The following is a 26,908-nucleotide window of genomic DNA, read 5'->3' as shown; positions in this document are numbered from 1 at the left end:
ACCGCTTTCTGGAAGCAGGGACCCAACAAGCGGCAGATCCAGGGAGACTCTCCTTCCTCCCCTGGGGAGGAGCAGTGCGGGAGCACACCGCAGAGATCTGCTGGGTTTGGACACTCCACACCCAGTCGGGTGCCAGAGATAGAAACGCTCAGTCACAGGCCGGGTGAGCACGGAGTGCGGCCGGAGACTGGGGAGACGGGAGTGATTGACTGCTTTTCTCTGGGGGCTCACTGAGGGCGGGGCCCCGAGTTCATGGCTCCTCCAGGGCAGAGATTGGGAGGCCGCCATTTCCACTCTCGGCCTCCACAGCTGTAGGGAGAGCTTGCAGGGAACAAAAGCTCCTGAGAGCAAACCTGAGCAGATTACTTAGCCTGGACCCTGCAAGGGTGGGAAATTCCGCCTCCGGCAAAGACACTGGGGAACCACAGCAACAGGCCCCTCCCCCAGAAAATCAGCAAGAACAGCCAGCCAAGATCAAGTTTACCTATCAATGAGAACAGCAGAACTCCAGAACTAGGGGAATAGTGCACATAGAATCCATGGCTTTATTACCATGATTCTTTCTTTAGTCTTTCAAAGTTAATTTTTTTTAACTTTTTTTTTTTGAATTTTTCTTTTTCCCTTTTTCAACCAACATCTTATCAATCCCCTTTTTAAAAAACATTTTTATTTTTCATTTTTAGAGTCATATTCTATCCCTTTATAGTAGTTACCCTTATTTTTGGCATATATATATAAGTTGTTCTCTCTTAAAATTTTGAGATCGTTTCTTCTAACAGATCAAAATATACCCTAAATCTCTAGTGTATGGTTTTGTTCTACTCTCCTGCCTGATCACATTCTTTCCTTTTTTTCTTTTTTTTTAAATCCTCTTCTTCCTATTTTCAAACAACTTCTTATCAATTCCTTTTATAAAATTTTTTATAATTTTCATCTTTATAGTCATATTCCATCGCTTCATCATATCAACCCTTATTTTTATACATATATAAGTTTTTCTTTCGTTAAAATTTTGGGAGGCACTATCTTCTAACAGACCAAAATATGCCCAAAATCTAGTGTGTGGCACTGATCTATGCACCAGCCTGATCATATTTGATCATATTCTGGTTTTTTTTGTTTTGTTCTGTTTTTGTTTGATTTTATCTTTTCTTTTTCTTTTTCTTTTTCCTTTCTTTCCCTTTCTTTTCCCCCGGCTTCAGGTCTTTTCTGATTTGTTTAGAGTATATTTTCTGGGGACGTTGTTACCCTGTTAGCATTTTGTTCTCTCATTCATCTATTCTCCTCTGGACAAAATGACAAGACGGAAAAAATCACCTCAACAAAAAGAACAAGAGGTAGTACCGACTGCCAGGGACCTACTCAATACGGACATTAGGACGATGTCGGATCTAGAGTTCAGAATCATCACCTTGAAGATACTAGCTAGGCTTGAAAAAAGCATGGAAGTTATTAGAGAAACCCTTTCTGGAGAAATAAAAGAACTAAAATCTAACCAAGTTGAAATCAAAAAGGCAACTGAGGTGTAATAAAAAATGGGGGCGCTAACTGCTAGGATAAATGAGGCAGAAGAGAGAATCAGTGAGCTAGAAGACCAAATGATGGAAAATAAAGAAGCTGAGAAAAAGAGAGATAAACAACTACTGGATCACGAGGGCAGAATTCGAGAGATAAGCGATACCATAAGACTAAACAACATAAGTGGGATCCCAAAAGAAGAAGAAAGAGAGAGGGGGGCAGAAGGTATATTGAAGCAAATTATAGCAGAGAACTTCCCTAATTTGGAGAAGGAAACAGGCATCAAAATCCAGGAGGCACAGAGAACCCCTCTCAAAATCAATAAAAATAGGTCAACACCTGGACATCTAACAGTAAAACTTACGAATCTCATAGACAAAGAGAAAATCCTGAAAGCAGCCCGGGAGAAGAGATATGTAACCTACAAGGGTAGAAACATTAGACTGGCAACAGACCTATCCACAGAGACCTGGCAGGCCAGAAAGGACTGGCAGGATATATTCAGAGCACTAAATGAGAAAAATATGCAGCCAAGAATACTCTATCCAGCTAGGCTGTCATTGAAAATTGAAGGAGAGATAAAAAGCTTCCAGGACAAACACAAACTAAAGGAATTTGCAAACACAAAACCAGCCCTACAAGAAATCTTGAAAGGGGTCCTCTAAGCAAAGAGAGAGCCTAAAAGCAACATAGACCAGAAAGGAACACAGACAATATACAGTAACAGTCACCTTACAGGCAATACAATGGCACTAAATTCATATCTTTCAATAGTTACCCTGAATGTAAATGGGCTCAATGCCCCAATCAAAAGACACAGGCTATCAGACTGGATTAAAAAACAAGACCCATCGATATGCTGTCTGCAAGAGACTCATTTTAGAACCAAAGACACCCCCAGATTGAAAGTGAGGGGGTGGAAAACCATTTACCATGCTAATGGACACCAAAAGAAAGCTGGGGTGGCAATCCTCATATCAGACAAATTAGATTTTAAACCAAAGATTGTAATAGATGAGGAAGGCACTATATCCTACTTAAAGGGTCTATCCAACAAGAAGATCTAACAATTGTAAATATCTATGCCCCTAACATGGGAGCAACCAATTATATAAGGCAATTAATAACAAAAGCAAAGAAACACATCGACAACAATACAATAATAGTAGGGGACTTTAACACCCCCCTCACTGAAATGGACAGATCATCTAAGCAAAAGATCAACAAGGAAATAAAGACTTTAAATGACACACTGGACCAAATGGACTTCACAGACATATTCAGAACATTCCATCCCAAAGCAACGGAATACACATTCTTCTCTAGTGCCCATGGAACATTCTCCAGAATCGATCACATCCTAGGTCATAAATCAGGTCTCAATCGGTACCAAAAGACTGGGATCATTCCCTACCTATTTTCAGACCACAATGCTTTGGAACTAGAACTCAATCACAAGAGGAAAGTTGAAAAGAACTCAAATACATGGAGGCTAAAGAGCATCCTACTAAAGAATGAATGGGTCAACCAGGAAATTAAAGAAGAATTAAAAAAACTTATGGAAACCAATGAAAATGAAAACACAACTATTCAAAATCTTTGGGATGCAGCAAAGGCAGTCCTAAGAGGAAAGTATATAGCAATACAAGCCTTTCTCAAGAAACAAGAAAGGTCTCAAGTACACAACCTAACCCTACACCTAAAGGAGCTGGAGAAAGAACAGCAAATCAAGCCGAAACCCAGCAGGAGAAGAGAAATCATAAAGATCAGAGCAGAAATCAATGAAATAGAAACCAAAAGAACAGTAGAACAGATCAATGAAACTAGGAGCCGGTTCTTTGAAAGAATTAACAAGATTGATAAACCCCTGACCAGACTTATCAAAAAGAAAAGAGAAATGAACAACAAAATCAACAAAATCATGAATGAAAGGAGAGATCACAACCAACACCAAAGAAATACAAACAATTATAAGAACATATTATGAGCAACTCTATGCCAGCAAATTAGATAACCTGGAAGAAATGGATGCATTCCTAGAGATGTATCAACTACCAAAATTGAACCAGGAAGAAATAGAAAACCTGAACAGACCTATAACCACTCAGGAAATTGAAGCAGTCATCAAAAATCTCCCAAAAAACAAAAGCCCAGGGCCAGACGGCTTCCCAGGGGAATTCTACCAAACATTTCAAGAAGAATTAATACCTATTCTTCTGAAACTGCCCAAAAAATAGAAATGGAAGGAAAACTTCCAAACTCGTTTTATGAGGCCACCATTACCTTGATCCCAAAACCAGACAAAGACCCCATCAAAAAGGAGAATTACAGACCAATATCCCTGATGAACATGGATGCAAAAATTCTCACCAAAATACTAGCCAATAGGATCTAACAGTACATTAAAAGGATTATTCACCACGACCAAGTGGGATTTATCCCTGGGCTGCAAGGTTGGTTCAACATCCGCAAATCAATCAATGTGATACAATACATTAACAAAAGAAAGAACAAGAATCATATGATCCTCTCAATAGATGCAGAAAAAGCTTTTGACAAAGTACAGCATCCTTTCTTGATCAGAACGCTTCAGAGTATAGGGATAGAGGGTACATACCTCAATATCATAAAAGCCATCTCTGAAAAACCTACAGCGAATATCATTCTCAATGGGGAAAAATTGAGAGCTTTCCCCCTAAGGTCAGGAACGCAGCAGGGATGTCCACTATCACCACTGCTATTCAACATAGTATTGGATGTCCTAGCCACAACAATCAGACAACAAAAAGAAATCAAAGGCATCCAAATTGGCAAAGAAGAAGTCAAACTCTCACTCTCTGCAGATGATATAATACTTTATGTGGAAAACCCAAAAGACTCCACCCCAAAACTGCTAGAACTCATACAGGAATTCAGTAAAGTGGCAGGATAGAAAATCAATGCACAGAAGTCAGTGGCATTCCTATACACCAACAAGACAGAAGAAAGGGAAATTAAGGAGTCGATCCCATTTACAATTGCACCCAAAACCATAAGATACCTAGGAATAAATCGAACCAAAGAGGCAAAGGATCTGTACTCAGAAAACTATAAAATACTCATGAAAGAAATTGAGGAAGACACAAAGAAATGGAAAAACGTTCCATGCTCATGGATTGGAAGAACAAATATTGTGAAGATGTCAATGCTACCTAGAGCAATCTACACATTCAATGCAATCTCCATCAAAATACCATCCACTTTTTTCAAAGAAATGGAACAAATAATCCTAAAATTTGTATGGAACCAGAAAAGACCCCGAATAGCCAGAGGAATGTTGAAAAAGAAAACCAAAGCTGGTGGCATCACAATTCCGAACTTCCAGCTCTATTACAAAGCTGTCATCATCAAGACAGTATTTTACTGGCACAAACACAGACACATAGATCAATGGAACAGAATAGAGAGCCCAGAAATGGACCCTCAACTCTATGGTCAACTACTCTTTGACAAAGCAGGAAAGAATGTCCAATGGAACAAAGACAGTCTCTTCAAAATGGTGCTGGGAAAATTGGACAGCCACATGCAGAAGAATGAAACTGGACCATTTCCTTACACCACACACAAAAATAGACTCCAAATGGTTGAAAGACCTCAATGTGAGACAGGAGTCCATCAAAATCCTAAAGGAGAACACAAGCAGCAACCTCTTCGACCTCAGCCGCAGCAACTTCTTCCTAGAAACATCACCAAAGGCAAGGGAAACAAGGGCAAAAATGAACTATTGGGACTTCATCAAGATAAAAAGCTTTTGCACAGCAAAAGAAACAGTCAACAAAACCAAAAGAGAACCGACAGAATGGGAAAAGATATTTGCAAATGACATATCAGATAAAGGGCTAGATCTAAAGTCTATAAAGAACTTATCAAACTCAACACCCAAAGAACAAAGAATCCAATCAAGAAATGGGCAGAAGACATGAACAGACATTTTTCCAAAGAAGACATCCAAATGGCCAACAGACACATGAAAAAGTGCTCAACATCGTTCAGCATCAGGGAAATCCAAATCAAAACCTCAATGAGATACCGCCTCACACCAGTCAGAATGGCGAAAATTAACAAGTCAGGAAACGACAGATGTTGGTGGGGATGCGGAGAAAGGGGAATCCTCTGCACTGTTGGTGGGAATGCAAGCTGGTGCAACCACTCTGGGAAACAGTATGGAGGTTCCTCAAAAAGTTGAAAATAGAGCTACCATATGATCCAGCAATTGTACTACTGGGTATTTACCCCAAAGATACAAATGTAGGGATCCGAAGGGGTACGTGCACCCCGACATTTGTAGCAGCAATGTCCACAATAGCCAAACTGTGGAAAGAGCCAAGATGGACATCGACAGATGAATGGATAAAGAAGACGTGGTATATATATATAATGGAATATTATGCAGCCATCAAAAGGAATGAGATCTTGCCATTTGCAACGATGTGGATAGAACTGGAGGGTGTTATGCTGAGCGAAATAAGTCAATCAGAGAAAGACATGTATCATATAACCCCACTGATATGAGGAATTCTTAATCTCAGGAAACAAACTGAGGGTTGCTGGAGTGGGGGGTAGCGTGGGAGAGATGGGTGGCTGGATGACAGACATTGGGGAGGGTATGTGCTATGGTGAGCGCTGTGAATTGTGCAAGACTGTTGAATCTCAGATCTGTACCTCTGAAACAAATAATGCAATGTATGTTAAGAAAAGAAAAAAGAAGATAGCAGGAGGGGAAGAATGAAGCGGGGGAAATTGGAGGGGGAGACAAACCATGAGAGACGATGGACTCTGAAAAACAAACTGAGGGTTCTAGGGGGGAGGGGGGTGGGAGGATGGGTTAGCCTGGTGATGGGTATTAAAGAGAGCACGTTCTGCATGGAGCACTGGGTTTTATGCACAAACAATGAATCATGGAACACTACATCAAAAACTAATGATGTAATGTATGGTGATGAACATAACAATAAAAAAATTTTTAAAAATAAATAAAATAAAATCTTTTTTAAAATGCCTAAAAAAAAAAAAAAGACTTCACCTTTACTTCAAAGTTCACTTCCTTTTTTTCTGAAACCTGCCCCTTAAGTTTTCTTAGAGCCTATTAATAATAAAGTAATGCAGAAAACAAAGAGTGCTTTTGCTCCTTTCTGTCCTTTTTTAAAAAGGATATTACCATCAATGACTGGGAAGTTCAGAACTTTTATATTTACCACAAAAGAGTCTCATAAATAAATTCAATAAAGCAAAAGCTTAAATCAGCACAGAAAACTCGGGTGGAATGAGTCATGACCTGGACTGCACCAATGGGGACAAAAATAATCAACACAAAATTTTAAAACCAGAAGGTATTCCTTTATATTCCTAATCAACCAGGCTAGAAAGAAATACTTGCACATGGATTCTAGAGAGAAATAATATCTGCTTTGCACAGAATTTAAGAGCTAAAAGGGCCTTAGAAATCACTTATACTGATCCTCTCATTGTGTTGGTTGAAACTGAAGCCCAAAGAGGGTTAAAGAAGGAAATAGTGAATTCACCAAGCTCATCAAGAACCTCAAGAAGACATTTAAGTTAAATAATAGACAAGAAAATAAGCATGCCTCTGACCTAACTAAGGGCCAGGTTCAACAGCATAAAATACAGAAGTGAAATAAAAAGCAAATAGTAACCAAAGAGAAACATCTTGTTCTAGCAAGAAAAACTGTCCTCTAGCATCCTTGCCTAAGAGTTGAAAAAAATCCTAGCACATCAAATCTGATTCACTAGGTAGTTCTTTTTACCCTTTTTTGATACAAGTTCCCATTATTCTACATGACTCTGACCATTCTAACTTTTGTTTCCTCAATGAGATGCATATTTTGGGGCTTCAATTATACTATATACAGTTTGCAAAAGCAGAGACTGTGTCATTATCTTTTGTATAACTCCAAAGGATATCTATCAATATATTGATAATATATTCATAGAGTCTTAACCAATGCTTAGTGAATTAATATATAATCTAATACAACCAGTTCTCCTGTATTAGATCTCCTTTGTTTAATTTTCATTAGAAGTTACGCTCGAAGGGAATTTCTGACTGATATATTTTATGGTTCCTTTCTCCAAGTCAAAAGCTATACAGCAGGCTTTATATATTTATTTGCTTAATAAATTATTGTTCACAGAAGTGATTATGGAAAACTATAACAGGGGCTGCATAAGTAGGGAGTTTGAGGAGTAAGAATAGGTAGAACATTCAAAGGTAACATTAATGGAAAGAATAAAATACTAGTAATTTTCTAAAACTGTTAGAATATTTACATACAAGATGAATTAGTAAAACAAGTAAGTTCATAGAGGCCCATCCTATTTAATACTTTTATAATTGTCCCCCAAAATGGGATTGAGAAAGTACACATCAGGATTGGACACAGGGAGGGCTGTCAACCCCATAGAAAATAAGACTTGAGTTCAAAGTAATCTTTAGATAAATATTCATTTAAAAAGGATAAAATAGTAAGGAGTTTAAAAATAAACAATAATACAATTAAACCAACAATGATAGAAAATAGGAAAAGATTAGCAAACAGAACACAGAATAATAATCTGAAAATGAAATAGCAGATATCTTATTTAAAACATTTTCATTATATAAGAACAAGTTACAAAAGTATATTACTTCCAAATAGAATTGTAATTTTTTTATTCTAAAAGTAATGGTCAGGGACTCTTGGATGGCTCAGTCGGTTAAGTGCCCGACTCTTGATTTCAGCTCAGGTCATGATCTCAGGGTCATGAAATCAAGCCCCACATTGGGCTCTGCACTGGGTGTGGAGCCCGCTTAAGATTCTCTCTCTTTCCCTCTGCCTCTCCCCCCACCACACACGCATTCTTGCTCTCTCTAAAACAAAAAAAAGGAACGGTCAAACACTTAACAATGAGAATTCTCACTAATAAGTATTTGTTTGATAATTGCATATTTTAAAAGGTCACACACAAAATGAAAAGGACTCAGAAAATCAGCAACAAAAAGTCTAATAGCCCAGTTAAGTACTGGGCTATTTTTAAAACTAGAAAATTGAGACATGTTATAATTGTCAAAAAGTATATAAGAATTAAAAAATATGGAAAAAAATATACAAAGCAGTATGTGAAGGGAGATGAAAAACAGGGCTAACACTTATTAAGCTACTCTTATAAGCTTAGCTTATAGGCTGGTCTTTTTATGAGGTAGGCACTTGATTTGCAGTATTTGTGTGGGTGTGTGAATGCACACGTGCACACATATATATACATACATATACACACACATGAGTGTGTGTGTATATGTATGTATACACACATATATGTATACACACACTCGTATGTATATATATGAGTGATTTTTTTAAACTCATTTAATCCTTAACAATAACCCAGAAAGGAATTAATATTATCATTATTCAGATGTAGAAACTGAAGCTAAGATTGTCCAGTCTTCCATGGCTTCAAATGACACAGCTGGGATACGAACAAGCTCACCTGAATCTTAGATCAATTAAGAAAATAAGCACTTTCTCCCATCTCTAGAAGATATAATTCTTAAATTATATCAGAAAAAACTTAGTTTATATAAAGAAGAAACTTTTTTTTTTTTTAAGATTTTTATTTATTTATTTGACAGAGAGAGAGAGACAGTGAGAGACGGAACATAAGCAGGGGGAGTAGGAGAGGGAGAAGCACGCTTCCTGCTGAACAAGGAGCCCGATGTGGGGCTCGATCCCAAGACCCCGGGATCATGACCCGAGCTGCAGGCAGATGCTTAACAACTGAGCCACCCAGGCGCCCCCAGAAAAGTTACTTCTTGATATGTGCCAAATCCAGATAGATATGACATTAAAACAATAAAAAATAAATAATAATGTTTCCAATGTTTTAAGTATTCACCTGCTTTCTAGACCAGACTAAGTAAAGATAGTCCTAACCTAAATAACCCTGTTAGAATTATGCTTTTAGGGGCGCCTGGGTGGCTCAGTCATTAAGCGTCTGCCTTCGGCTCAGGTCATGATCCCAGGGTCCTGGGATCGAGCCCCGCATCGGGCTCCCTGCTCCGCGGGAAGCCTGCTTCTCCCTCTCCCACTCCCCCTGCTTGTGCTCCCTCTCTGGCTGTCTTTCTCTCTGTCAAATAAATAAAACCTTAAAAAAAAAAAAAAAAAAAGAATTATACCTTTATAATTCTAGGTGATCTATATATAGCAGCTGTAGGACTTACGTTTAAATAGTTTTAGCATGAATCAATAAAACTGTACAGGAATTGTACAAAAACCATTAATTAACCTTAAGAATTTTTCAAATAAAATTCAGTACAAATTACCATCATTTTAACACATGGAGTTTTAAGGGTAGAGTAAGGGACAAAGGGCTGAGAAAAAGGAGAAAGCAAGTCCCGTTTTCTTCCACATTTGGTGGCTCACTTTAATGCTCTTCCCACCGGTAACTTGTTATAAAATTACTGATAAAATTCCAAAGACCAATATTCTCAAACATTCTAATTATAAATAAAGCCGAGACACAGCACAGCAAAAATGGCTAAAAAAAATACAAAATGAAATGTAAGACATACCTGAGATACATCATCAAGTTGAGGTTTTCCATAAAGGCTGGAAAGACTCTCTGCTCGCATGAGATACTCTGCTGTTCTTCTCTTCACAGCTTCTCGACGGGTCGGGCTTGACTCTCCTAAAAGGAGAAAACAAAGCCAGGACATGTGAAAAATAAACAAATTTTCTTTTATCCAATCTGAAGATTAACTTTTTACCCAGTTCATCACTTGTTCACATTTCTAACTAAAAAGAAGAGAGATTCAAAATTGGAACAGACATCAAAGTTATTAGTATCAGCAAGGTCTAAATATTACCACCATAAATTTGATTTATCCAAATTCAGAAATTTTCCTATTTAAATATATAGAGAGAACTTGATACCTTTTATAGGAGGTATTGATATAAAAGAAATGTAGTATAAAAAAGCTCTGCAAACAGAAAACTAGCCTAATCCAGGCAGTATGCAATTCCAATTCAACAAATTGGGACTAAATGCAGTAGATGTGTAGTAAGAGCCACGACATGGATTTGATATGTCTTTCTAAAAGTACCACCAAACTGGAGAATAAAATTACTTAGGGTAACTCTGAAGTCACTCTGATTTTTGTAAGCTTCATGGTTTTTTCATTAACAACGAATCGTCATCCACCTTACGACTGAAAATAAGAATGTAACTGAAATGTATGTTAACCAACTGGAATTAAAATAAAAACTTTTAAAAAAGAGAAAAAAATAATGTAATTGAAATCCCTGTAATATATAATTATAGGAAAATGAACAAGTCATTGACCCTGTCTGTCTCTTTCTCTAAACAAAGGGTATCCAAAGAACTCAAGACCTCGAAAAAGAGGTGGTCTAGCCCATGAAGGAAGTACCGGGCCCTCTCCTCTCTAGACTGGAATGATCCTAAGCTTTTACCCATTTTATATACCTGACTGTGATACAACATTTCGTTTGAAGAAAGGACTCCATGACTGAAAGTTTGAAAACCACTGTACTATATGATCTCTAAGGCTCCTTTCATAATATTCTATACATTTACGACTCATTTTTATCAAAGCACTTCATACACAGTACTTTTCTGCATTTTCTGAATGAAGTTAACCAAAAAGCAAGGATCATACAGTGGAAAGTGCCCTTGATTACATTCTGGAAACCATGGTTATCTAAATTCTGGCTCTGCTTCTCACTAGTCATGTGACCTATGATAAATCACCTCAACTCTCTGACCCTCCTCCTCATTCTCTAAATATATACTTCAAATGACTGCAGAGATTAAAGGAGACTATACATAAAAGACACCACAACAAAGACAGTTGTATACAAGAAGCACTAAATTGTAAAGGTTTTCAATCTTGGCTTCTCTCTAAACCAAATCCTACAAAATAACGTTCCTGTGTTGCTGAAGTGAACTGAACTGAATTATAGTAAAGCAGGTATTTTCCCCCCAAAGACTACTAGTAGAAAAACCTTATTTCTGCCTAGAATAGCATCTTCTATTTCTTCTGGGTAATGGCCCTTACTTCTCCCCTTTGTAGCCCTCCACCTCTCCACTTCCACTACCAGCCCTTGACAAGGTGGTGTGAAAGAAAACTGCATTCATGTTTCAGATCTCTGTTCCTCTGCCCCCTACTAGTCAGTCAAGGGTGAGTCCTCTGTCACAAGCTGGACCAATGACAGAACCCCACCCTCTTGGCCACAGTTGGAAAAGGGAGGAATTGGCCCAACACAAACTGGGCCAATCAGTCCCCCTCTGCTATTGACGCTGGAAATAAGAGGACTGGGAACTGCCAGCAGCCTTAGTTTCTGCCAATGCGCAAAGAACCAACCAGAAAGAGGGACTTTAACAGAGAGAAGCAGTTATGAGAGACAAAAAAAGGAATCCTGGTGTGACTGGGGTCCCAGATTTCAGCGGAAGCTACATTCCTGCCATTCTTTGCCTACTGCAGCTCAAATGTGAATTTTCTCACATGCAAACCGAAGAATCCAGACTGAATAGAGCCCTCAAAGAAAAACAGCAAGCAAATTGGGATTGCAATTTTGCTAAAAAAAAAAAAAAAAAAACCTTCTTTTCACAATTTTTACATTACTATTCCATCTCTTCTCTCCTTTATGAGTAACTCAAAAATATAACTAGTCTTGCGGGCAAGAATCTCTATCACTTCTTAACCACGGAATAGTCTACATTTATTAACTCTCCAACTCCTCAAACTTCAATTAAAATTACAATATCAGTATGATTCCTGCCTCTGTTCTTAAAATTCACTGAGTTTCTAAACCCAATCTTTTATTTTTATACAATGTATCTGTGAAAGTGACCTAAGTAATTGAAACATGTTGTGAAGGTAAAATGTGCCACATAAATAAGAAACATTCATTATTTCTACACATTACTCCTCCTTTAGTTTTGAGTTTACTGTTCATGAACTCTGCTACTTCCATTATCATGAGCACTTCTCATTGCAGGTTCTACCTTTCATGCCCTAATTTAAATCTCCCACTTAAAATTTCTGATTCAGCATAGGCTAAACTGTAATAGAAACTATGGCAATTTAGTTTTTTAACTCAGTGTGATTACAAGCTTTAACACAACTTCAAAATTTGCTTTATTCAAAAAAAATTAATTTGTCTCCCAAAATAATATGAAATTCAAAACTGCCAAGACTATGGAGCACCTAATTCAAGCTAGAGTTAAAACCACAGTTTGTAATCAAATCACTGTTTTTTAAACTTTGGGTATCTCTGCTGCTTTCTAGGCAGTCTCCATAGTAACAGAGAAACAAGAACCGGAAGCCAGCAGTTGAAATGGGACTCCTGCTGCTGACAGTGGTTCTGCTTCCATGGAAACAACAATGAAGTGATGGAATACTGAAGGCTTTTTAAAAGTAACCTTAAATATACATACTATGACTCCTTCCCTACCAGCCCCTTAAAAGTAGGTCACAACCACTGCTGATCAATAGTAGCAGCCAAGGATGAAAATCACCTCTTGCAGATTTCTACTGCTGGACACTTACTGAGGTTTGTGAAGTACTAGGAAGAAAAGATTAATCTATGGATTTCCAGAATAATTTTAACTGATCAAATTATTGATAAATATGACTTTAAACAGATATCAACTGGTTAAAAATTCTCCATCAACTCTAACCTTATCTTCATCTTCATGTTAAGACACACACACAGCCCATAATGAATATTTTTCAAGGAAAATTAGGTTATCTGGAATTCAACTTTTAATCCCATATTGGGTCATGTAACCATTATTTCTTCAGTATTATATCCAGGTAGACACTTAATAAATGCTTTTAAAAATGGATACATATTTTACATTCCACCTAAAGATAAACCAGTACCTTCATTAAGTTTCTCTACATTTCTGTTAATAATTTGGATACAGTAAGAATTTCCACCAGGCTCTGGCATTCAAAAGAGAAAACCTACTCTCATTATTTACTAACCTTTATGTCAAAAAGTTCCACTGTACCAGAAAAAACGTCTTATGTATATTGTGTCAACCTTATCAATTTCTGATCAGGAGAGAGGATGGATATAGGGTGATTACAGAGTATGATCTGTGAAAGAATCGGGTGTAGCTGAACAGAAATGAGAAAGTCCAAAGTTGTCCCTGAAATTTTTAGAAACACTGCACTGACTATCCTGCGTGTCTCTGAGCACCAACTCTGACTTAAGTTACTAAGTTTTATAGAAGGGACAGTCTATAGATAATGGAATCATGAAATTCTAATTTATTTAAGAAGCCATCACCTCTTGGCACTCCTTCATAATATTAAATCCTGTTTATAAGAGATATATTACCTTCCTTATTTAACTGAGGAACTTAAGGCTCAGGAATGTGGAATGTCTTTCTTAGCAAAGTTATTATGAGACTAAACTGAAACCAGGTCTTATGATACCATGCTTCAGATGATGAAGTGGATTGCGCTACTGTTACTGAGTAGAACAAACAAGAAAAATACAGAGCATGGGATAAGTACGAGTGAGTACGGGAAGAAAGATGAAGAGAAAATAAGCATAGCATAAGAGTTGAGACAGGAGCCTATCAGACAAGATAGCAGAGTACAATTAGACAGAAAGAGACTGAGATGACAGACAAGGACACAAGAAAATTAGAGCTACAAAGGGGTATAAATTTCACACTGTGTGAAAGAGAATGGGCCTTTCTAAGAAACAGTGGTCTCTCAAAACATCCTTGTTACCCAAGGATTTCTTTGGAAAACACGGGCCTTTTCTCATTTACCCATAAAAAAACCAAAAGGCGTTTTTATTCACAGAAGTAGTGAAAATCAGTTTCACAAACTAGAATAAAAAGTAGTTCTTCCAATTCTGTTGTTCTACCCTTAGCCACCAAAAAGAATATTGCAAATGCCTCATCATTGGTTCAACAAAAGAAAAGCAATGCTGAAGGAAAAATTAACAATGCTAGACTACTTGAAAGTAAATACGTATTTTATGGAAAATTTTAAGGGATTTTTAAGAGTATTTTGACTATACCTGATTTTTGCTACTCGCACAGAATTTAATCCCCACATAAGACTCTACTTAGGCACATCTTATATTCTTATCTCTATTTCTCTATTCCAACAAACACTCTCCCAATAGCCCCTCTGCCACTGTGTTCCTGGTCAAACATGCCAGGTTTTTAACTCAGATTTATCATATTAGAAAGAACATTCAAATCAATGTGGGTTTGAGGGAATGAGTTTTTGTTTATTGGTGCTTTTTTTTTTTTAACAACTTTAGTAACATAAAAAAAATGTGCCTGTTTGAGATGGCCTTGGTGGTTACAGTTGTTTTTTTTTTTTTAGTGTTGATTTATTATAGTTAATGGGTTTTTTGTTCTTTTCAGGTATAGCCTACCATTTCTGACTTATGCTAAGTGTTCTGACAACAAAAGGCAACCTTGAGAAAAACAGTAATTTATGTTCTACATGTTTACCACAACTGGGGCCATCAGCCTCTCCACATAGAACAAAACCCGGTCAGTCAGGGAATCTGCAACCCATTTGCATTTAACCAAACCCATATTAATGTCTTTTCAAAACCAAGTGTTATGTGACCCTCTAGAAGTTCAAAAAGTCACCAAAGAATAGTAAAAGCAAAAGTCATAATAATATTCATGTCCAGGCATTGCCTCAATTATGACTGCCTTCAATGCTGTTTAGCAGTTTTCCTGTCAGTTAATACTGAATGAAAACTAACACATCATTAAATCAGAGCGTTAAATGCCTACAGAGACAGTCTTCTCTTAGATTTAATAATTTTTTTCCTGCCTAACCCATTTTAAAATTGTTTTGCAATAAAGGGGAGTACCCAAAACATTAACTATTCAATCCTTTCATAAGAACGTTGCCTGGCCAGTCTCTTTGTGACACTAAACTCTTGTCCAGATAGGTAGATACATACATAGATACATAATCAATCCCCTAAGTATCCCTTATACTGTAATCAGTGGCTTCTAAAAGATTAAGATAAAAAGTTTAAAAAGAACTAGAGATATATCAAAGGAAAAAGGAATGAAGAATTAAAACCTAGGAGCTAAAATTTTGCCTTCTGAGATGGAATAAAAATAAGATAAGGGAAAATATGGAAAAGAAACTCCACATAAACTAAGAATTTTTTTATCTGCTATACTAGTAAATATGAAAAGTCCCCCAAACCTCACAAAGGCTTTTTGCTCATTTCTTTTACTGGCTGTAAGAGACAGCTTAAGTAGGAAATCCATGGAAGGCTCTAAAGTCCAACAATTGTTTTCTTGATGTCATGATAATGGATCACATATTTTCTTTTGAGATGATGTCAAGTGATCAACAGAATTACTGACTATAAGCAGTTAATGCTTCTGAATCCTGAAGGTTTCACAGACTCCTTTAATGCATCCCCACCTTAAAAAATTAAACTGACTCAGTGTATACCAGAATTAGAACAGACTCCATTCCATCTCCAGATTTATTTAACATGAAGATAAATATCTCCACATTTAAACAATTAAAAGAATGTGTCAAGCAATACACCCACAGTATATCACATGTGAAGGCCATATCAGGATAACAACGAAAATCCTCCCCAGGAAGTAAGGAAGCCACCAGGGTGAAAAAGTTCTCCACAATCACATATTCCTGCTCCTCCTATCATCTTCAGAAAGAAAGATGCCCAACAGTTACCGAGCATCTATTATGTTCCAGACACAGTTATCTCAATGTTTACAGCCATTTCAGTGTTGTCACAGAAACCTCACATATAGAAGACCCTCCAAAAAATTTTGTTTAATAAATGAATGGAAAAGCAAATGAATGATTTTGCACCACTACTACATGGTCTGATAACAATACCTTCATGCCTAGAGATGCTCCAATTACCTCTTCCTGTAACTTAGTGCCTTTCTTGAACTTAGTTAAAATAAATGCATTTCAGGAAATGCCTATAATTACTGTCTTTATCTTCTGTATAGGTGAAATCATAAGAAAGGAATATGGGGGAACCCAGCACAGAAGTGGTATGGTTGGACTAAAAGGACAATTTACATTTTTATTTACTTTTATGAAAAATTGTCATGACAGCATCAGTGAGGGAAACACAAGCGCAGATATTCTACTTCACTGTAAACCACTGTGTTAAACAGAATAAAGTCTATGAACTTTTTATTGTTTGACAATTACAATTTTGGAAAATCAATATGCCTGTACAATGATCTGGTTATTTTTCAAAAGAAACACACTTTGAGACCACTAATGGCGACACAGTAAGCTTATGAGAAAAAGCAGATTTACGTTTTCAGTACTTCCTAAAAGAGAATAAACTCAACTTCTGTGTAATTTACATAAGACTCAATGTTTAATTATTAAGGTTGACTTAAGCTGTAAGTTATATAAAACTATGTAACTCAAGTAATTATGAAATAATGATTGACTCCACAAAGTGCCTAATACCTGCTAGTATTGAAGTAGCAGTTTTCCATTTAAGGTTTTTTAGTTTGGTTTGGTTCACCTGAAAATACATTTCTTCTGAGCAGAATTAAGGCTTTTTCCAGTAATCACAGGAATTAAATCAACCCTCTCATTTTAATGTTTTTAAACTGTGTTGCTAAAGATACAAAAATGTGGGGATACTGATGACCGAGACCATCTAGTAAAAGACCCTTCGAGAATCCTCATCTCTCTGCTTTTGCAACAGAGCAGCTGTGCCTCACACAGATTCACATGAATGAAAATATTTAGACGAGAAACCACCCATTTAGTTTATTTTCCATACGACTTTCCTGTAATTATTTTGCAAACTGTTCACACAACAATACATAAAAACATCTGCAAAAACAGGTAATTAATGTGTCAAGCCAAACTAATGCATTTTTTATGGTGTCCATGCTTCGTCAACTGTAATTATAACTCTTTTTTAAGCAAATGATGATGTGTTTGTTGCAATGTGCAAGTGGTTATTTTAGATGCTCTGTTTACTGTTCATACAATCTGAATATAAAACTCCACAGCTACTTTACCCTACATCAATGTTTTACCTAGCCTTTTTTTTTTTTTTTTTTTTGCAGAAGCAGGAATGTGGTTCTCTTTTCCAAGCTATAATTTCCAGTAAACATTTTTGTCATTAAAACATGAAACTCTCAACATAAAAGTTGACACCAAAATAACCAATTCAAGAAACATCTGACAGAAAACAATTCACCCAGACCTTCTTCCTGCAGTTGTAAACCTATGGGAAATACAGCACTTTAAGCCCATCAGCTGCAGGATACCAAGCCTCCTGAATATCATTTAAGTTTAGAAGGCTCGTTATTGGTTTTTAATGTATAGTATCTATTCCATCTAGACCCACCAGACACATATATGTTTGACAGGAGACCAACAAATGAAGAAACAAATCCTGCTCAAAATATATTGTTTCATATTCATATGTGTTGGTTCTAACTAAAGAAAAGGTCATCATCATTATTATTACTATTACTATTATGCACTTACTAATATTGCATACCAATAATCATCCTCAAATGGACATTCCTGAAGGCCCAAGTTTTCTGGTCTCCAAAGCTAATAAAATCTAAAAGGAAGGAAGCAGCACAACCCTTTAATATTTTTGTAAGGTCCGTCCTCTTTTTAAAAAAGGCAATTTTTAAAACATCTATGATGATTACCTGTAGTACAGAAAAATCCTAATAAAGAATTCTTAGGAAACAAGGTTTTATGTTTATTTTCACAACTAAATTTATTAGAAATAGTGTAGAATTAACCCTGCTGGGTCCAAACTTATGTAGCTCCTCATTTTGATACAAATATTTCTAAACTGAGCTATTCCGTTCTTCCCTTGACTATTAGCTACTGTGATATGCTAAAAGTGCCTGTCTATCCCCACCTTGTTCCCAACTAGAACATGAGCAAAGTATTACAGCAAATCAAATAACAGTTTCCCAACTGCCAAGCTTTAATTTTAGGTCAAATACTTATTTGGCAGAATTTGGGGTTGGGTCTGATCAAAACAGAACAGAGTTCCTGTTCCAAGGATGCTAGAATAGGAAAGACATGACTAAGACTAGGTAAGGGAATAGGATGGAAGCTTATTAAAGCTGGAAACCAAACTCAGGGTCAGATAAGCAAGAAGTCTCAACACTGAGTCCCACTACTTAAAGTGATTACTACAAATATAATAATTATAATAATAAATACAATTAATGTGGGGTGCCTGGGTGGCTCAGCCAGTGGAGCAACTGACTCTTGGGTTACGGCTCGGGTCATGATCTTGCAGTCATGGGATCGAGCCCCACGTTGGGTCAGAGTCTGCTTCAGATTCTCTCGTCCTCTTCCCCTCCCTTTGCCCCTCCCCGCCCCACATGTGCTTTCTCTCTCTAAAATAAATAAATAAAATCTTTTTTAAAAATACAATTAATGCCATTTCAAACGGCTGAATTCAACACATTGTCAAACCTTTGAGACACATATACTAATGTCTGTGCAGAGTACTGATATACCTAGACAGAAGACATTTTAAACCTATTTGGTATTTTTAAGAGCTACTTTCATGCATCCTAGCTGTTTACTACACATACTTTGGAATTCAACTTATTTATCACCTCCTGCAAAAGCTTTCCCTATAAGCCTTCTCCTTCTCCCTGGTCAAGTGCCTATTTATATGGATTTATAGAGTCATTCTCATTCAAAATATTTATAGAGAATTTCCTATGTAACAGGCACTGTGCCAGAAAATACAATGAATGAGAAAATACCTTGCCTTCAAGGATATTACAAATAAAGAGATATTCATTCAATAACTGCACAAATAATTATTTCATTGTAAATATGATAAGTACTTGAAGCAAAACAGTGTGCAATGACAGCAAAGTTCAGAAAGTCTATTCTGGTGTGAACAGAGGTGAAAAAAGGTTCCCTTGAGGAAACACCATTGAAACTGAGACCTGATGAACAAGAAGGAAATATCAATTGAAAAAGTACATTAAAGCACTCAAACAGACCCCAGCTTGTGTAAAAGTTCAACCATGGGAAGGGCCGTGGTGCCTTCCAAGAGGTAAAAAAAAGCCCACTGTGGCTAAAAAAGAATAAGTGAATAGGACTGGTTCAATATGAGCCTGGAGAGAAAGTCAGAAACCAAACCACTCATAGCCTGATAGACCATAATATCTTTGGATTTTATCCTCAAAGTAATGAGTTTAATGCAAGGAAGTGACATGATTAGAGTCTATTTTCAAAAGGTCAGCTAGGCTTGGTAGAGACAGAATGGTTTAGAATCAAGGAAGAGAGACAAGGAATCATCAAATATTTTTTAACAATAAAAACACAAAAACTAACAAAATTAAACAGAAATTCTGGAATTAAAAAACAGCACGCTGAGCTGGAAAAAAAAAAGAATCAGCAAATTTGAAGATACATGAGTAAACATTATCCACTCTGAATAAAATTAAACAATAAAAAAGGAAAGGGGGGCCAGCCTAAGACCACCTGTTGATAGCATCAAGCACACCAACATATACATAATGCAGTTCACGAAATAGAAAAGGGGGAGAAAAAGGCAGAAAGAGCCAAAAAACTTCCCAAATTGATGAACACTGATCTACATATCCAAGAAGATTATCAAATACCAAGAATACAACACCAAGAAGGATAAGCTCAAAGAGATCCACATCTAAACACATAATAGCCGAACTATCAAAAGCCAAAACAGAAAATCTTAAAAGAAGCAAAAGATAAACTCATTTCTTCTCCGAACTGATTTAAAGGATAAGTCCATTTAAACAATAATTATAAGACTACAGTGTAGAGCTTATACCAAAATGTAACATATATGATAACACTAGCGAAAAGATGTAAGAAGGGAAAAAGCTATACTGAAGTAAAGTTTTCTATATATTACTAGAATTCAGGTAATTTTACTCTTAAGTACAATATTTTAAGTATTTATTGCTATAATCTTCAGAAAAACCACTATGGAAAATAAACTCAAAATGACATAGTCCACCAAAAAAAAAAAAAAAATGTACTTACCACACAAGAAGGCAGTAAAAAACGAAAAGGAGACATGTAGAAAATAGCAAAATGGCAAGCATAAATCCAACCACACTATTAAAAATATTAAATGTATATGGATTAAACATGCCAATCAAAAGGCAGAGATTATAAGGCTAGATATTTTTTTTAAAAAGATCCAACTGTATCCTGTCTACAGGAAACACACTTAGATTCAAAGAAACAAACCTATTGAAAGTAAATAGCTTTACTAACACCCAACAAAACAGATTTTAAGAAAAACAAATGTCACTAGGGACAAAAACAGACACTTTATAATGTTAAAAGTTAAATTAATCAGAAAGATATGTTATAAACATGCATGCATCTAATAAGAGTCCTAAAACAGATGAAGCAAAAACAGACAGAAATAAAAGGAGAATTTCAAGCTGAGTGAAAATGTAAACAACATAATTAAAATTTCTGGTATATAGCAAAATCAGTACTTAGAAGGACTTTATAGCTTTAAAGACCTATGTTGAGGGCGCCTGGGTGGCTCAGTTGGTTAAGCGACTGCCTTCAGCTCAGGTCATGATCCTGGAGTCCCGGGATCGAGTCCCACATCGGGCTCCCTGCTTAGCGGGGAGTCTGCTTCTCCCTCTGACTCTCCCCCCTCTCATGTGCTCTCTCTTATTCTCTCTCTCTCAAATAAATAAATAAAATCTTTTAAAAATAAATAAATAAATAAATAAAGACCTATGTTGAAAAGATCTCAAATCAATAACCTAAGCTTCCACCCCTTAAGATGAAACAAATCTAGCAATGAAGAGCAAACTACACAAAGAATGCGAAGAAGCAGAAACCAATTAAATAGAAAACTAAAAAAGAGAATACAAATGAAATCAAAAGTTGGTTCTTTGAAAAGATGAAATTGATATTTATCTAGACCAACTAAAAAAAAAAAAGACACTACAATCAAAATAATGAACATATCCATCACTCTCAATTAACAATTCTTTTTTTTTTTTTTTTTTTAAGATTTTACTTATTTACTTGAGAGAGAAAGCACGAGAGGGGGAAGAGTCAGAGGGAGAACAGACTCCCCACTGAGCAGGGAGCCCAATGCGGGACTGGATCTCAGGACGCTGGATCATGACCTGACTCGAAGGCAGATGCTTAACTGACTGAGCCACCCCAAGCACCCTCTTTTTTGGGGGGGGTATGGTAGGCTCCATACCCAATGTGGGGTTTGAACTCACAACCCCAAGATCAAGGGTCACATGCTCTACCAACTCAGCCAGCCAGGGACCCTACAGTTAACAATTCTTTATCTTGCCTTCATTTTTGAAATATATTTTCACTGGGTACAGAATTCACTTGACAGACGTTTTCTCTACATATGTTAAAGGTGTTAATCAACAGTCTTCTTGACTGCATTGTTTCTGACAAGAAATCTGACATCATTCTCATCTTCGTTCTTCTATCTGCGTCTGCCTGCTTTTAATTTTAAGATTTTCTCTTTAACACTGGCTTTGAGAAATTTGATTAGAATGTGCCTGGGTATAGGTTTTCATGTCTCTTATGCCTGGGGTTTGTTGAGTTTCTTGGTCCTGTAGATTATCTGCATCAAATTTGGAAAGCTTTCAGGCATTATTCACTCAAATAATACTCAGTCGCCCTCTTGCCCTCCCTCTTCAGGGGCTCCAATTACATGGAGAAAAAATTGTTCTATAGCTTACTGATGTTATATTAATTTTTGCTTGATTTTTTCATCTCTGTTTCATTTTGGATAGTATCTATTGCTATGTCCTCCACTTCATTAATCCTTTCTTCTTCAGTATCTAATCTGCCATTATTTTTCATTTCCCATACTGTAGCTTTCATTTCCAGAAGTTCAATTTGGGTCCTTTGTAAACCTTCCATTGCTCTACTTAACTCTACATAATTAATACATTTTTATTAAGTTGTAAAATCCTCATCTTTTCATTTTAACATCTGTGTCAATTCTGGGTGGATTCTGAATGACAGATTTCTTCCTCACTATGGGTCACAGTTTTCCTGTTTCTTTGAATAAATGGTAATTTTTTATTAGATGCCAGCCATTGTGGATTTTCCCTTATTAGGTGGTAGATATCTTCTTATTCCTACAAATACTGAGCTTTGTTCTGGAATACAGTTATGATTCTTAGAAGCAGCTTATTAATCCTTTTGGGTCTTGTTTCTGAGATTTGTTAGGGTGGGTCTGGAGCAAACTATTATGCCACACTAATAGTGACTTTTGAATATTCTACCCAATGCCCCATGAAAGAGGTTTGCAAGACTACCCATTAGGAATAGACACTATTCCCAGCCCTGTGTGGGCACCCAGAATGTTTCCCCTAATCATTTCAGTGGATCTTTCTCTCACCTTGGGTCATTTCTCCACAGCCATGCACTAATCACTACTCCATTAAGTATTCCAGGGGACACTGCAAATCTCTGTACAGCCATCTCCTCTCTAGCTAAAACACTAGGCATTAAGCAATGCTCCTGCAAGCTCTAACTGCAAACTCTGCTTTGGTCTTGCTGGATTTGGCCCCATCTCCTCAACTTGGAGGTCTTGCCACAATTCATCTACCTTCCTTCTTCCTGAGCCACAACCTGGAAACTCAAGACAGTAAGCTGGGCAATCTTAAGACTCACGTTATCTGTTGCATCTCTCTCAAAACCACTGTCTGATGTCCAGTGTCTTGAAAACCACTGTTACATATACTTTGTCTGGCTTTTCAGTTTCTTCAGGAAGGAGGGTAAATACAGTCCCTGTTGCCCATCGTGGCCAACAGTGGAAATCCTAGTTTTTTTTGTTTTTTGGTTTGTTTTGTTTTGTTTTTATCCCCTTCACCTATTTCACTCATCCCCCTACCCACCCTCCCCTCTGTTAACCATCTGTTTGGTCACTATATTAAGAGTCTGTTTTTTGGTTTGTCTCTTTTTTTTTTTCCTTTGTTCATTTGTTTTATTTCTTAAATTCCACATATAAGTAAGTGGAAGTCCTAGTTTTAATGTGGCTACTGGAAATTTTTTAATTACATATGTGTGTCACATTGTATTTCTATTATACAGTGTTATTTTACACAGTCACTGAAATTATATAATGTTGAAATCCCCTAAGAAAGTAGGGTAAGGAGGCTAAGAAGGCTGACAACCAAGTCTCAATAAACTTCAACATTTAAAGGTTAAGTGGGGAAGAAGGAGCTGGCAAAGTAGACTTAAAAAGGTTAATCTAAGAATTAGAAAACTAAAAGTACAGTGTCGTTGGAATAACGGGCAATTCGGGAAAGCAGAGGTTGTATGAAATAGTTACTGAAGATTGTATATATGTAAGTTAACAAAAGAATATTAAGAATAAGAGACATTATTCAGAGTCCAGTGAAGATTAGTAACAATGAATTCATTTTAGTTACCAATCTGTCCAGAGTATGTGGTTTCTTCCAATAGCACTCAGCTGCCCAGTTGTCTGCCTCTGTAAACCAGAAGTCACAGCAACATGGATACTCCAAAACAAATGGATAAATTAATCCAGGGCTGGAGTTTTGCCAGGTAAATGTGATAAAAGATCAGAAGGGGGATTAAGGTATCTGCGAAAAGACTATGAAATGATGGATCATGAAAACTAAGATAAACAGAGAAATGGAAGACAGCTGAGAGATGTTAAAAGAGAAAAATGCAGGAAAGTACATAATAATGGCACTTTTTAAATTGTTTATTTACCAGTCTTCCCCCCTCAATAACTTATAAGTGCTCATTGATTTTAGTGAGCATAACAGTCATCCATTAAAGTTTTGTTGAATGGAACAAAATTGACCTTTCTAGATCACACAATGCAAATTCTACTGGATCACTTCATTTAAAAGGATTATTACCATGTACTGATGTCACATTTTTGCCTCTTATTATTTATTAGTTCTAATCTTGCTTCTTGTTGCTTGGGCAAAGATGGGCCTTGTATTAATAGTACAAGTCAGGGCATTGTCCCCTATCCCCATAAATAATAAACCAATCAACTACAATAAGAAATTCAATTTGGAGTTCTTTTTTCTAATTTCTGCTTTTATTTGTCCTGAGTACTCAACATCTTTGTTCTTTATTGGCCTTTAGGGTACTTTTCTTTTGTAGGAGAATGAGTTATCACTGATCTGGACTCAATCAAGGTAACTTATTTTACAACACAATTTGACTGTATTTGTGAGCTTTTCACTCGCAGCCAATAAAATATGTTTTCATTAATCAGAATAATTTAATAATATCTCATGCAGATCAAGAATCAATTTAATCATAAGTAGTTATAACTATTCTGTAATGATTGGCTAACTACCAAAAAAAAGACAGAGACTACTAAAAGTTAGTGTCCTACAAACAAATAGTGTCCATGTAATAGAAAGTATCATGAAGTTCTCAATTAATTCTTTTTAATGTAGCAAGCATTCCCATTTCAAGAGCTATTTAAAATGATTAAATAGGCAGGGTGGCTTGGCCATAAAGAAAACCCCAACAAATGTCAAAAAACTGAAATCATTCAAAATTCTTTAACACCATGGAATTAAGCTATAAATCAGTAACAAGAAGATAACTAGAAAAATCTCAACTGCTGGGAAATTAAGTAGTATGTTTATCATGTTTAGAAATGTATTACTTAGAAGTAATTCACAGGTACAGAAACAGACTAATGGACCCCTAAAAATGGCTATGTCCTAACCCAGGAACCTGTAAATAAATTACTTAACTTGGCTAAAGTGACTTTACAAATGTGATTAAGGTTAAGAATCTTGAGATAGAGCAATTATCCTGGATTATCATAGTAGGCCCAACCAAATCACATCGGTCCTTAAAATCAGGTAACCTTTCCTTGTTGAGAATCAGGGTGAGACGTAACTAGGAAAGAATGGTCAAAGGGATGTAACACTGCTGACTTAGAAGATGGATGCAGGCAAGCCGGCAGCCTCTAGAAGCTGGAAAAAACAAGGAAACAGATTCTCCCCTAAAGTCTCTGGAAAGGAATACAGTCCTGCCCATACCTTGATTTTTAGCCCAGTGAGATTAAAGTCAGATTTCTGACCTACAAAACAATAAAATAATAAATTTGTGTTGTAAATTTATGGTAATCTGTTACAGCAGCTTAGAAACTAATGAGACAAAAAAAATATTTTGAAGTTGTAACAATGAAGATATGACATAGCTAAACCTATGGAATGTAGTTAAAGCAGTACTTAGTGGGAAATTTATAACCTTAAACATATGTAGAAAAAAAGGCCAAAACTCAAAGATATAAGCTCCTAACTCAAAAAGTAAATGTCAGACCTAAAGTTAAGTAGGAGGAAACTAAACAGAAATCCATAAAATAGAAAAGTAACATACAATAGTATAAATAAATACTCTGACATTAATAAAACTAGTAAATCCTTAATATGACTGATTAAGAAAATAAGTTACCAACAACAGGAAAAATCCAACAGACATCAAAAAGACAAAAAGATACTATAAATAATTCCTATAATCAATAGATTTGAGGGTTTGTGCCGAAAGCAAAGGCAACAAAAGCAAAAATAAACATCAAACTAAATAGTTTCTGCACAGCAAAGGAAATCATCAACAAAATGAAAATGCAAACATACCTAATGGGAGAAAATATTTGCAAACCATATATCCATATAAGGGATTAATATCCAAAATATTTAAAGTACTCATCCAACTCATTAACAACAACAAAAAAAAAGATTAAAAAATGCGCAGAATCTAAATGGACATTTTTCCAAAGACACACTGATGGCCAATAAATACATGAAAACGTGCTCCACATCACTAATCACAAAAATGCAAATCAAAACCACAGTAAGAAATCACCTCACACCTGTTAGAGTGGCTATTATCAAAAAGACAAGAGATAACAGGAGTTCACAAGGATGTGGAGAACAAGAAACCCTTGTGCATTGTTGGCGGGAATATAAATTGGTGCAGCTACTATGGAAAACAGTATGGCAGCTCCTCAAAAAATTAAAACTAGAACATGTTCCAGCAATTTCACTTGCAGGTATTTATCCAAAGAAAATGAAAACATTTAAAAAGATATCTGCAACCCCATGTTCACTGTAGCATTATTTACAATAGCAAAAAAATAGAAACCACCAAAGTGTCCATCAATGGATGAATGAATAAAGAAAATGTGGTACACACACAAACACAGGAATATTCATTCAGCCATCCATATTGCTGCCATTTGCAGCAATATGGATGAACCTTGAAGGCATTATGCCAAGTGAAATAAGTTATACAGAGAAAGAGAAA

The 26,908-nt window shown here is 36.3% G+C and overlaps 1 protein-coding gene across 7 annotated transcripts in view; it reads right to left on the bottom strand.

Annotated features, from left to right (window-relative positions):
• Positions 1 to 26,908, bottom strand: part of RPS6KC1 (ribosomal protein S6 kinase C1) — a 198,296-nt gene that overhangs the window by 93,272 nt on the left and 78,116 nt on the right. For 6 of the 7 annotated variants that reach the window (XM_035010534.1, XM_035010535.1, XM_035010538.1 and 3 more), the window contains one exon: positions 10,127 to 10,242. In XM_035010534.1, the coding sequence (XP_034866425.1) occupies positions 10,127 to 10,242 (116 nt within the window). Of the gene's footprint in view, positions 1 to 10,126; positions 10,243 to 18,107; positions 18,174 to 26,908 lie in introns of all 7 variants that reach the window. The other variant, XM_035010533.1, reaches the window with a different exon arrangement.

Source organism: Mirounga leonina, unplaced genomic scaffold (genome assembly GCF_011800145.1).
Source record: "Mirounga leonina isolate KUSES-001 unplaced genomic scaffold, KU_Mleo_1.0 Mir_154, whole genome shotgun sequence".
Lineage (NCBI taxonomy): Eukaryota > Metazoa > Chordata > Mammalia > Carnivora > Phocidae > Mirounga > Mirounga leonina.
Note: the sequence above shows the minus strand (reverse complement) of the source record. Positions and strands in the feature narration are given on the sequence as shown.